Genomic DNA, 13275 nt, shown 5'->3' on the forward strand with positions numbered 1-13275 from the left:
ATCAAGATAATGCTAACATTTAATTTGATACTTTCAAATACTCTTTTGCTGAAGCAGTGAAAAAGTCAACAGTTCACTGATCAAATTGCATAATCAACTTACTATATACTGTTTGCATTAGGCAAGATATCACAAAACCTTTAATCATTATATCCAATTTGAAAGACTTCGTAAAACAATAACATAATCTTGTATTCAAAAGTCATTTCACATTGCTTCACCCTGCCCCATTCTCTTTTTAGAAACATGACTATAACAGATTATTGTGAAGCAAGTCTTACGCTGAATGCATGTACGGAAGGTAAAGCATTTACCTTGAGAGGCATTTTACAGTATTCATTGAGTAGGGGCACATCAAAAACCAGCCTTCTCAACAGCTGTTGTAGCATAGAGGGACGTAAGTGGCTGTAATTTTAAAAAAATAGAAATAGAAATTCTTAGTAAAATTCATACAGTCCAGGAAAAATGAAATAAAGATTGAAATCAATTTGCATATTGGAATTCAAATCACTCATTAAAAGTATTTTAAAAACCCATGATAGGTGCCTAAGGAATCTCACTCTGCCTCATCTACATATAGAAGGAGTTAGCACAGAAAGGTCTGCTGTTTCTGGACTCTCTCAAGTAATAGACAACATATATGATTGTGCCGTATGACAGCAGAGGGAAGGATGCTGGATTTTTTTCAGAATACACAGAGAGGACAATCTAAGCAAAAGAAACAGAATATTATCCTAACACAATGGTTTCTGATATGACACTAAAAAGCAACAGAACACTCTAACTGAAATTGATGTGAGAAATACATTATGATTATTCTTATTTCAACTAGAAGACTGAGTAAATTACCCAGCATTTCTGTTCTAGTTGTTCAGTTTCAGTGATCTATAAACTCAAAATCAATGTAAAAATGTCTCTCTCATATCTCCCCCTCAGTCATCACTTTTTTCAGGCTGAAGTTTCCTGGCCTAAGTGGTTCCAAAGGAGTGAAATTATTTCTTATATTGATCCCTTTTGTTAGGGTTTTCCAAATCTTTTCCATTTCTACTATATCCTCTTTTTGGCAGGGGTCCAGTGCTATGCACAAACTGAAAATGTACATTGCATTAGTAATTTCATGGTCTGCTGCACAGACAAGTAGCACTGGAGTTTATGACAAAGATCAAGAATTATGATTCAGTTGGCAAATCTACATTTCAATTCCTGATCTAACTTCAGTGATCAGTTCAGTTTTAGGATTTGGAGAGTGGGGTGTAGTTTTTCTTCCCCCCCCCATTTTTTTTTTTAAACTACAGCTAAGGTTCCTGAGAAGGGCCGCCAAGATGATCAGAGCACTGGGAAGCTGCCATATGAGGATAGGCTGGGAGAGCTGGGCTTGTTCAGCCTTGAGAAAAGGAGGCTCAGAGGGGATCTCATCCCCATGTACCAGTACTTAATGGGGAGCTACAAAGAAGATGGAGACTCCCTTTTTACAAGGAGTCCCATGGAGAGGACAAGGGGGGAGGGACACAAGTTGCTCTTGGGGAGATTCCGATTGGACACGAGAGGGAAATCTTTCACAGTGAGGGCAGTCACCACTGGAATAATCTCCCCAGGGAAGGGGTTGGCTTGGCCACGTTGGACGCCTTCAAGAGTCGTCTGGACAGGGTGCTGGGCCATCGTGTCTAGACTCTGCTCTTCCTAGAAAGGTTGGACTAGATGATCCCTGAGGTCCCTTCCCACCTGTGAGTCTGTGAAACCACAATCAGAAATACAAACATGTCGATCCCTGAAATCCCCATCATGTGCTCACTGTCAGATCATTTTTGGTAATTACTGGGGTTTTGTTTTTACAAATAATCAGAATTTATCCTGTATTACCATAAAGCGCATATAAACATGACAGCTTGTACAATGCAGTATGCATAACGGAAAAATTAAATCCATTTTCTCTTAAGAAAAAATAAATCTTATTATACACTCTGGTGATTTATTTCATGTAAGAATAAAATAGTCTTAGTTCTACATTATACACAAAGAAATAAATTATTAAAATACATCTACTGCACAAAGGAAGTAATTCTGTACACAGGTATTGTACATACTGGCAAATAGCGAGCAGGCATTCTTCAATAGTGTCTCTTTGTGCTTTTGTAAGGGAACGTCCCTTGGATAACCTATATATTGTGTGGAGCATGGAGTCAACCAGAGAGGCGTGATGCTCTGTTCCAGAAAAGAGGGGAGCACATCTTTTGAGTAACGGAAACACAGCTGAGCAAATATATCTGTTTAGCGCGAGAGCTGCCTCTGTGGTGCTTAGAGAAACCTGTATGAAGCAGTAAATGGTTGTTAGTATCATATGGAATAAAGGTTAATAAATATGAAGTCTATAAAATTTAATAATGAAATACTCCTTAAGTCCCCTTAGCGGCTGTGTGCTAACATGATATTCCTAGTATACACATGAGGACAAAAACTATTGTTTTTTAAGTTGAAAAAACACAAGTCATCCACTGACCTCCTAACTCTTGCCCCAGTGCACTCCGAACCAGTAGGAGCAAAAAAATAATATGCAGCTTCTCTCTTTAAATAGGTTAGCAAAAAACACGAAGCATTAAGTAGCACTTTTCATCTCACTTAATTTCTTCATATCTACACATATATGAATTTTCAGTGTAATTCTTGGAAACACACATGAAATAAAAGTAATTATTAGGCCTATACGGTATATCCAACGTACTTACTGTATGATTAATGTAAGCCTGTATTAAGTTTCAAACTACATTACACTGTTGCTTCATAAGGTGATACTGAATGCTTAAATCACTTAAGCTCTATAAATTAATAGTATCTGAATTATTACTCTTTGTATTTATAGCGAGCCTATACAACCCCTTTTTTTTTTAAAAAAAAAAAAAGATCTTTTGAATTGAAGTTCCATCTTATACTTACAGAGCCACTATATCCAGCCACTGCACCTAAACTCCATGGCAAAATACTTACTGTATCCAAAGAGGCAGAGGCTCTTAAATCTGGTAAAAATCCAACTTCCAGCAGGTGAAGGAGGAAGCTTTGGTCCTTAATACCATAAACACGGTCCAAGAAGAGTACCATGGGTGCTTTATGATCAGGACAGAAATTTGCAGACATGTCTGGCTCGTTTACCGTGCCATCTACACAAATATATAATGCAATTTTTAGTAGTAGATAACTGATAAAACAAGAAACACCAAGACAATGAAAGACCCTATAATTACAGTTAATGTGTAAAATCACATGTTCATTGAAAATTATATTTTTGTTCGGTTTTCTTGTGTGCTGAAGAAGAATACTAATTTTTTATTATTCAAAACCCCTATTATTTTATCATTTATTAACATTTCACTCTTAAATAAAAGCTTAAGAATGAATGGTAAAGTATTCTACTTGCTTCATTATTATCAGAGAGAATGTTTATATGCTAAAATTAAACATACAGCAACTGTGAAGTCAAAGAAGGTTAAGGATTTTAATTTCTGTCTCCTGTAAATTAGACTAGAAAGAACATGTAATCCAAGGGAAGACAACAAAAACACAGAAGTTATCTGTGTATTAGATAAACCATCTCTGACTAAAAGGGAATAGATAATTCCTGTGAAACAGAAAATACAACAGAAGGGGGATAAAGTTATTTTGCCCTAGAAGAAAATGACAGACTAGTAGTTTATAGCCCATGGAACATGGAGAAATTAATAGGAAATATAGAGATCACATGCCATAAAAACCTCATCCTCTGTTGGGTTTATGCTTTATAGAAAATTTCAGTTTGTATGGTTATCTTGGAAGTTATTTTGCGGAAATAGATCCACCCTGGACAACCACATCAACCACTTCTAGGAAGGAATCAGCAGTCGCGTAACAAACAAGAGCACCACCATCAGTAAACCTCTGCATTCTGAACCCTGATTTTGAATTATTTTTGAGTTCCAGAGTGAAGAAGGTGAAAACTCAAGAGTCTTCATTGACTTTAACAGGTAGTGCTATAAGAAGGCTCTTCGTTCCACTGACAAAAACTCAATTTCAACCTCGATGACAGGTAGGGATCCAGGTACAGACTGGGAGCCATGCAGTTTGATGCGGAGAGAGCAGCAGGTCCCTGCCATGCCCTGGGTTCAGGTTTTCTATGTGTACGCACAGTACACAGTGTTTGGGTCTTCAGAGAGTAGTCTCATTCTCCAGAGGCGAGAATGGATGAATCAGAATAGTAAGAAAAACAGACGGGTCCTACAGCAACAGAGCAGCATAGCCTCAACTTCACAGTGGCAACCCTTGAGGTACTGAGGACAGAAATCTTGGGGAATAAGTGTATCTACTTGGGAAGGAAGGATCTAATCTCTGAAGAGAAGAACGACTCCTCCACCCTATGTCAGTATGTCCCACTGCACATAGGATTCTCCTGTGGTAGACAGGGTCTCCAAGGATATGAAGAAGCAGACAGTGGAAGTGGGAGGTTGCTGTATTAAGCACTAAGCTGAGTAGCTTCATGATGTGCAAGGGGATTCCATGATAACTTGTCTATACCTTATGGGAGGACCTTGTGGAGGCAGGCAGAGATCTTGAGTCTCAAAGGATGTGTGAGATAGTGGTGTAGAGAAGAGGGATTTAGTTAGATTGATTAAGAAAGGGGGAATCCATTCATTAGTTTGATCCTGTAAAGTATTTCTTATGTTCTTACATTCTCTGCTCCACAGGAGTATCTGTTCTACTGGAGCAGCTCTAATTGATACATATCTGATTAAAATCTGAAGAACAGTTCTCTGCTTGTGCTCAACTCTAATAAAACTGCTCTCTTTTACACCTAAAAGCTTATGTGCTATGAGATTTCTACAAAAGGATGAACAGGTCTAATAAAAGTATTGATGTTACCTTTATTAACTGTTGACAGCTTTAGTGGTATACTTATAATCCCAACCAAATCTTCAGTTGGCACTAGAGATCGAAGGATTGACCTGATTCGAATAGCCTCCCCTTTTCCACTTTGAATAAGCTGTTAGAAAAAGTTTATCAGTTAAGAAATTTAGTACTGAGGAACAGAAGAAAAAAATTTCCCCAAACACAAACATTAATACGATTTTTTTCAAACACTGGAAAAAATGCACAGAAATTAAATTTCTCCCAGCACTCTAATGGAGTTGCCAATTTTCAGCTGATCCTAATTTTGAATCTGTCCTAATTTTGACATCGTATCAATAATTTCACAATATTATAAATTCAACACATGATTATAACACAAAAAAACCCCACATGCATAAGATTCCTAAACCAATCAGATAAAGTGATAAAACTGAATATTTCTGAAAGACTGATGTTACTTACAGAACATACAGTGGCAAATTTTGAGCTTGCCTCTTCACACTATGAACAGATGCAAACCTGTCTATGCATTTTTCTATTATTTCCATGCAGTAAAAATTTCAAAAAGCATTAACAAGGTAACCATTTCAACTTCTAGCAGAAATTAAGTATTCACAACCTGTGTCTCTCAAAATCTCTTCTGGTGATTTTCTTAACATGAAACTATCATCTCTGGCAACAGACAGCTACATACAGCTTTACAGCTAATAATAGCTTTGGTAATAGTAAGTAAGGAGGCTACAAGCCAAATCTTTTGCTTCTTGTTGTGTTGAGATACATACTGCATTTTCAGCTGGATTTATACTACTAAAGAATTTTAAATACTGACAAGCAAAAGTCAGTCTAACTAAAACCAAGCCTTGCATTTGCCTGTTACAGATATTACACTCAAAACAGTTATTTTACACATTTTTCTATATATTCCTGTGGTGTAGATACCATAATTCATCAGCACATAAAAGGAGCTTGGTATCACATTCTTACAAAAATTATTTTTATGGTTTTCTAGAGAACAGTAAAAGGCCACTTTCAGAAACTTCATTGTAGTATAAATGTGCAACACTAGTAGTTCATCTTTGCTTTGATTCCATATTCACATAAGAATCCTTAAAATTTTAGACAAATAAAAAAGCATAAGGAATCAAAAGACCACGATTCTTTATAAACAGCTTTCAGGGAACACATCTGTCTAGATACAATGAGAAATGCAATAAAGCCCGCCTCCTGAAGGGAAGAAGCCTTTGAGTAGAGAACAGTTTAGTTAGGCGTGCAGTTCTCTTTACAAGCCTACATTTCTCAGCAAGTGACAAAATGAACTTACATGCATTTCTGGTGCACAGCGTCCAAGTAAATCTATGAGAGCTGAGTAAAATGACATGATTGCATTGCCCATGTGCACAGTCTCCTCCTCCTCCTCCTCCTCCTCACTAGAAGGCAAACAATACCAGTGAGCATTTTTGTTGATATAAGTTTATAGCTCCTCTCTGGAGCTAGATCCATGATCCAGAAACTACTAATCAGATATACTAATTTCTTCTGGCTCTGGATTACAGGGTTTTTATCCCTAGAGTAAGCATGCAATTGAACAGTAATAACTGACTTCACATGAGCCTTCCATCCTCCTCTTTCACTTTACATTAGCTTCATTCCTTCTCCTTTGCTTTGTCCTTCAGGCTTCTTCTCTTCTGTAATTCTTATTCCACTTTTATCTAGCTCATGCTTTATGAATTCCATATGACAACTGCTTGTGGGTGTGAATCTCTAACGCTCTATGTTTGTATAATGCCTTACACAACAGGGCTGATTATCCACATATTGCAAGCGTGATTAAACCAGCTATTAAATCGTCATTTGCCAAAGCAGCATTCACATTTGCTTACCCTTCTCTTTTATATGCCTGGGAGGGAACGTCACGAGCAGGATTCTCTGAAATCCTGATAGCTTCCTGCATAGCTGCCAGCAAACCATTTCCTCCTTCTCCCCTAAGGTCTGGTCCAAAGCACTCTGGCCGTCGAATAAGGAGCTTGACAACAACACTTGCATTTTCCTCAACACTTTCACCTGAGGACCAAAAAGCACTATACATTCTTTCTCCTGAAAGGTATCCTTAAGCCAGAAGAAAACAGCATTTTCCCCTAAATTTTACAAAATATAAAACAAACCCTCATCCTTATTTTTGAAAACAAAATTGTATCAAGTTGGCAGAATTGGATGTGCTTTATCAAAAATGTACCGAGGTTAAAAGTGACAGTGTAGACTTGCCTTGCAAAACTTTTACTATACTCAGGCTAGAAAGGTTCACTTTAGAAGGTTAATTTGCTTTTTATGGCAAAAACTACTCTCTCTTGTACTAATAGTCCCAAGAGGCAAGAAGTCTGCTGTTGGGGAGGGCAAGAAGGAGGTTTTGACTCCAGCCAACTCTCCCAGCCTCTCACTCTCCCCCCACTCCTGCAGGACAGGGAGAAAATAGAAGGAAGGTGTGATGACTAATAGATCGAGATGACAACTGCCTAATAGTGAAACCAAAAGCTATGCATGCAAGAAAAGCAAAAAGTCAAATTCAGTCACTACTTCCCAGGCAGACATTTAGCCCAATCCTAGAAAGTGGGGCCTCAGCATGTGTAACGGCTGTTTGGGAGGACACGCGCTATAACCGCAAATGTTCCCCCCCCCTCCTCCTCCTCTCCTTGAGATGGTGTTGCTGAGCACAACATCATGGTATGGAATATCCCTTTGGTCAGTCTGGGTCAGCTGTCCCTGCCGTGTCCCCTCTCATCCTTTTACCCACCCTGAACCTACTCACTGGGGTCGGGGAAGCAGGGGAAGGGGCAGAGTGGGGAAAAAACACATAAGGAAGCTTTCATGCTGCACAAGCACTGCTCAGCAACAGCCAAAACACTGGTATGTTATCAACACTATTTTAGCCATAAATGAAAAGCACAGCACTACACAGGTTGCTATGAAGTAAGTTAACTCCATCCCAGCCAGACCTAGTACAGGGCAGGAGAGTTATCTGATTTTTAATGGACCAACTGAAGCAAAGAATGTTGCTTAACATTATGTCCTTAGTACTTCATCAGTGGAAAACTCATCTCAGAGTTTAATCTTGTCCGTATGACTAAAGAATAACAAATTGTATTTTAGGTTAAATATACGTACAGTAAAATCTCTGATTCTTTCTACTGCATGTTTACATATTCGTCAAATTTTCTGCTCACTACTTAAAGCCTGAAATCGATTACTTCATCTTTTCTATACACAAAAATCACATTAAAATCAGTTTTAAAGACCATGGCTTGCCTGAAACAATCCTATTTATAACAGCTTTGTGTGGAAGAATGTATGCATATTTGAAAAGGGAAAAGAGTGCATTTAACTACTGTATAAATTCAGTACAGGCAGACAAGTTGTAATCTAGATGTTTGCTGAATAAAAGTCATTAGGAAAAGGAACCTTCATATAAACTCTTCGTACGTAACTAACTGCTTTGTGGACTGTAGTTAGTGGCACATGGAAGCATGATAGGAATAACAATTGGGTCAAAAACTCAGCTTATGGTTAAATGCAACTGTTGAGAAATTCACAGCGGCTACCTTATAAGAATACTGATAATCTGTAGGATGATATGAAATTAACAGGACATGTAGGATGAAAACAAATTACAGGAAAAGAAACTCTTCACAGTCACTGAACTTGTGATGTCCATAGCTTGGATCATCAGTATCTATATTTTACGTGCAAGCTACAATACTAAACCAGTACAAAAATGCAAGTAGCAAGCTTATATTAAGCTGAATGTTGCAGCTTTAGCAGCCACCAAAAAAGTAGGACTAAAAACTGTGGTTTAGCTGACAGCACCAGTGGTGGTACCAGGAAGTCAGAGTCAACAGAAGGCAATGGTAGGTGAGATAACTGAGACTGACTGGCTCTAGAAGGAGCAGCTAAATACTTTAAACATGTAAGTCTTGTATTTTTCCCACTTAAAACACTGGTATGATCTTGATATGGAACACAGGATGAGAAGAAATGGCCTCAAGTTGCAGCCGGGAGGTTTAGATTGGATATTAGGAGAAATCTCTTCACTGAAAGGGTTGTCAGGCATTGGACCAGGCTGCCCAAGGAAGCTGTTGAGCCACCGCCCCTGGAGGTGTTTAAAGGATGTGGAGATCTGGTCCTTAGGGACATGGTTTAGTGGTGAACTTGGCAGTGTCAGGTTTACAGCTGGACTCAATAATCTTAAGGGTCTTTTCCAACCTAAATAATTCTATACCCTCCCTACTGACTTTGCACAGATTCTTTTTTTTGTCTTCCTTTCTCCTTTTTGTTTACCTTATTTTCATACCACAAGGAAAAAGCATGATTTTAAAACTTAGTCAACAATTCTAGTTTCATTTGGTTAAAATCTTCTAAGTGAAGGTTTTTAAAATAATGACTTAAGTACAATCTAATCTCAAGAAGATTCACTACATACCTGTCTATAGATATGCAAACAATCAACACGCACAGCTTTCAGCTACAGTTACCAGATGCTCCATGTATTTTTTTGAGAAGGCAAATACAAAACCCCTTTAAAAACTGTAAGGTGCTGTTTGAATTGATCTTGCAGAATCAAATAGCAAATACAAATAAAATTATAAAATGTAACTAATTTTCAGTTTAACAGCAGCCCTACCAATATTGTTTTGAGTGTCTTATTTCCAATACAGTTTAGATCGAGATGTAAAAAATTTATCTTAATTTACCACAGACTTAGGTAATGAACATACTTCAGGAATGTTTACTAAACTTTAGAGTAAATATATTTATTGTTTCTGTTTTAGGTACCATTAGCTTATTTCAGACCAAGAGTATGTGAACAGAACAGCCAAAATCTAAAAGCTAGACTGTTTAAAATTACTTCCCTTCTGGCTGTCCCTAGCTGTCCTTTAAAACACTTTCCATTTTGGCAGAGCAGATACATGGTGAACAGACAAATCTTTTGATCTCATCTAATCTCTAATCTAAATTACTAGTTTGATGAAAAAAATACACACTGTAGGTTGCTTTTTGTTTAGTTGCATTCAGATAATCTAAATTTGATTTTAGCATATTTATTTAATAAATTTCACAAGGAAATTGTCCACAGAAGCGAGTATAAGGCAGTTATCAAAGGAGAAGATTTTTTCTTTTTTAAGTCACCAGATTTAAGGTACACAGGGTGCTTTACAAACACTGATCCCTCAGAACTATGTAAACACGTGACCTACTGGAAATTTGCTTTTTGTAATGCAAGGTGGCTTAATTACAAACATCTAAATCTCACGGTGGTATAGTGGCCAAGAAAGGTCTCAAATCAGTGCTCACTGGTTATGTTTATAACCAGTATATGTGGTATATGTAAATCCCACAGTTTACTTACTGAAAGAATTCCTAACATCATTTGCTCCCTTAACAGGTTACTCTATTAAATTATGAACATTGCAAAAAGAGTAAGGAAAAAATGCAACTAACTGAAGATTCAAAAAATTACACTAAGGTGCATATATCAATAATCTTGTATTCGTAATGAGAACAGTATGCGTTAACCTCTTTTCATCCATTAACACATCCATTAACACACAGTTAGAAAAGTAATTTTAAGGGAAGCTTTTGATGGAATTTGGATGCCAAGAAATTATACTTACTGTTAACAAAAACTGCAAATCTTAAGAATGACAGGTAACGTTCACCCTCTATCGGATTCCATCCAATGTCTGGATATCCTTTAGCCAGCAATACCGGACAACTTTGCAGGCCACAACCTGCCAGGTAGGTAACAACCTACAATGCAGAAGCAATCACTTATTTGTGTGTTTAGAACTATATTTCTAAAAATAAGTATGAAACAAAACGAACATAGTAATTTTTTTTAATAAGGTTTTTATATCCTGGGTGTTCCGCCTGAGAAACTACCAACGTAGCTCATTATCGCATTAGTCTTAGTTTCTAGTTCTTGCTTTTTATGATGGCGAAAGAAAGTCAAGCACTCTTTATTTCTGAAGTTACCTAATTATATGATGAGACAACAATACAACATGAATAAATGTGGAATGTGAAAGTAGAATAAAATACTGTGGAATTGAGATCTTTTTTTACAGTACATAACAGTTAAAGTACTATTTAAATATCAGTGAACAGTTTTAGGAGTCTGAAACCAGAAAGATTAAAATTTTTGGTGTTATGTAAATTCCTAACACAGCGTTTCTTATCAAGAAATATTCTTAAAGAAATATCTTTATGAGAAATCTTTGAGAAATGATGACAAATTTCATTAACTATAGTAAACTGCATTTCTGAAACATGTACAGAATGATTCCTCAATCATTTAGAAGGAAATTTGCAGAAACAACTTGCCCAAACATGTGATTTTTAATTTTACTTAGAATACACAAAGGACGACAAATGAACATGATTATAGTACTTAAATATATTTTGAAATAGGCAGTGAACATCAGGAACCCTTCATGAACCTGTAAAAAGAGATGCAAATTATCATTTCTTACAAAGGCAGGCAGCCAAAAACAGGTGGCAAAAGGGAGATAGGTTTTTCTATTTGGAAAAGGGAGATACATTGTTCTGCTCAAGTGCCCTATAGCAATTCCACCATCCGTGAGAACATTTTTAGTCATGATCTAATGCCCTAAGAGAGCAATTAGTTATGAATTCAGGAAGATAACTTCTAGCTCTGCTGATACAGTATATAAGTTGCCTCCAAAAGGCTGCGACAGAGGAAAAAGGGGCTGATGTGAAAATTTTTCTTATTACAGTATGCAGTAAGGAAGTGACTTGGTGGAAAACGGATGCAATTCCTAACAGGACTCGATAGTTTTCTAGTATCAGTTCAGAAGATATGAGTGAACACACACTTGTAGGACTCTAGAGATGCAGCTCGTATAGCATGTGAGTTGACTGGCAGAACAATCTCTTCTCCCGTATCTTTTCAGATTTTATAATGTGACTACCGAACACCACAATTTTATTCTATTCAGAATTTACTACAGTAAGTCACCAGACTGTGGGATACTTTTCTTGTGCAATCCTCTACCTTCCACACAGTCACACATTTGCAGCAAAAAGAGATCAAATTTGCAATGACGAAAGTTCAAAAGTTGTTATTTACATGTAATTTATTTGCTTTAAACACAGGCTTTATGGCACAAACTTCAGTCACACAGAAACGCCGTATCACTGTGTGAGTAGGTTATGTATGTCACATTCATCGAACTGATAGCCTAAACAACATTTTTTTTTCTTGTTATTCAGTATATAGATTTATTTACTGAATAACATCCATATAAAGCATGAGATAAAGTTATTGACTTACCAAAGTTAATACATTACAGGCAATACATTACCATTCTTACAGCTAAACAACCAAAGAAATTGGGAAGCCCAGTCTGAGACACAGACAGCCTGATTTTTCAGCATAAAATACTGTGTATGTTGCAGCTGACCTGTTACTGTTTGAACATTCAGCACATGTACAGTGCCGAGTACTCCAAGGTAAGTAATCAGTAAATGAGGAACATGCAGTTAATGGTCAACAGTGAAATTCCATTTAAGTGACTCGCCCTACAGTATTTCCACTTCCATGAAAACAGAAGACAGTCACTGGTAGCCTTCCAGTCACTAGTGGCATATCCCAAGGGTCAATGCTCTTTAAGATCTTTATTAACAACAAGACAAGGTGCACTCTCAACAATTTTGCAGGCGGTACAAAACTGATAACTGTTCTAAACACCACCTTTATCTACTTAGTATATTTCTGTGCTCTCTCACACCCTTCCCATTCATAGTCATGTCTCTGTCTTCTCTTAGCTATCCCCATCACATGTCCATTTATTTCTATTTCCCAGCTTCTCCTTTCCCACAGCATATGGCGATCACAGCCACCCTCACAACCGATTCTACTCTCATCACAGGATTCTCCCAAACTGCACAGACGCTTTTCCTATGAGAAGGTGTTATTTAGGTGCTTAACATTTCTCCTCCATTTATTTTAAACCCTCCCCTCTGTTTTCTGTTCCCCACTGCTGTGTTAGCACATATCACACTTGCTTTCCCTGCCTTCCTCCTCTTCTGACTGTGCACCCATCTTCCAGCTCTTAATCTGTTTTCCTTCCTGGATATACAACGAACCCTCATGCTGTTTATTGTATCCTTTTACCCACCACTTCTAGTTCATCCTGCCTCTCCTCACATTTCTCTTTATCCTTAACCACTGCCAATGACCTGAGTCTTGAATTTAGTTTGCTACTGCAACTACCCTTAAAATCCTGTTCCAACTTCCCTTCTTCAAATATCTGCCCTTCCATTCTCTTAGCTCTTACCTCCATCCCTAACAACCTCTATGATTTAAGTCAAAGTACCTGCTTCCTTTCTTCA

The 13275-nt window shown here is 37.4% G+C and overlaps 1 protein-coding gene across 1 annotated transcript in view; it reads right to left on the reverse strand.

Annotated features, from left to right (window-relative positions):
- The window catches only part of RYR3 (ryanodine receptor 3), a 204527-nt gene that overhangs the window by 83392 nt on the left and 107860 nt on the right, over positions 1-13275 (reverse strand). The window contains 7 exon segments of the mRNA XM_064460023.1: positions 315-405; positions 2085-2305; positions 2983-3152; positions 4885-5005; positions 6194-6299; positions 6753-6933; positions 10536-10671. Of these exon segments, the coding sequence (XP_064316093.1) occupies positions 315-405; positions 2085-2305; positions 2983-3152; positions 4885-5005; positions 6194-6299; positions 6753-6933; positions 10536-10671 (1026 nt within the window).

The sequence above is a fragment of the Phalacrocorax carbo genome, chromosome 9, assembly GCF_963921805.1.
Source record: "Phalacrocorax carbo chromosome 9, bPhaCar2.1, whole genome shotgun sequence".
In the NCBI taxonomy this organism is placed as follows: domain Eukaryota; kingdom Metazoa; phylum Chordata; class Aves; order Suliformes; family Phalacrocoracidae; genus Phalacrocorax; species Phalacrocorax carbo.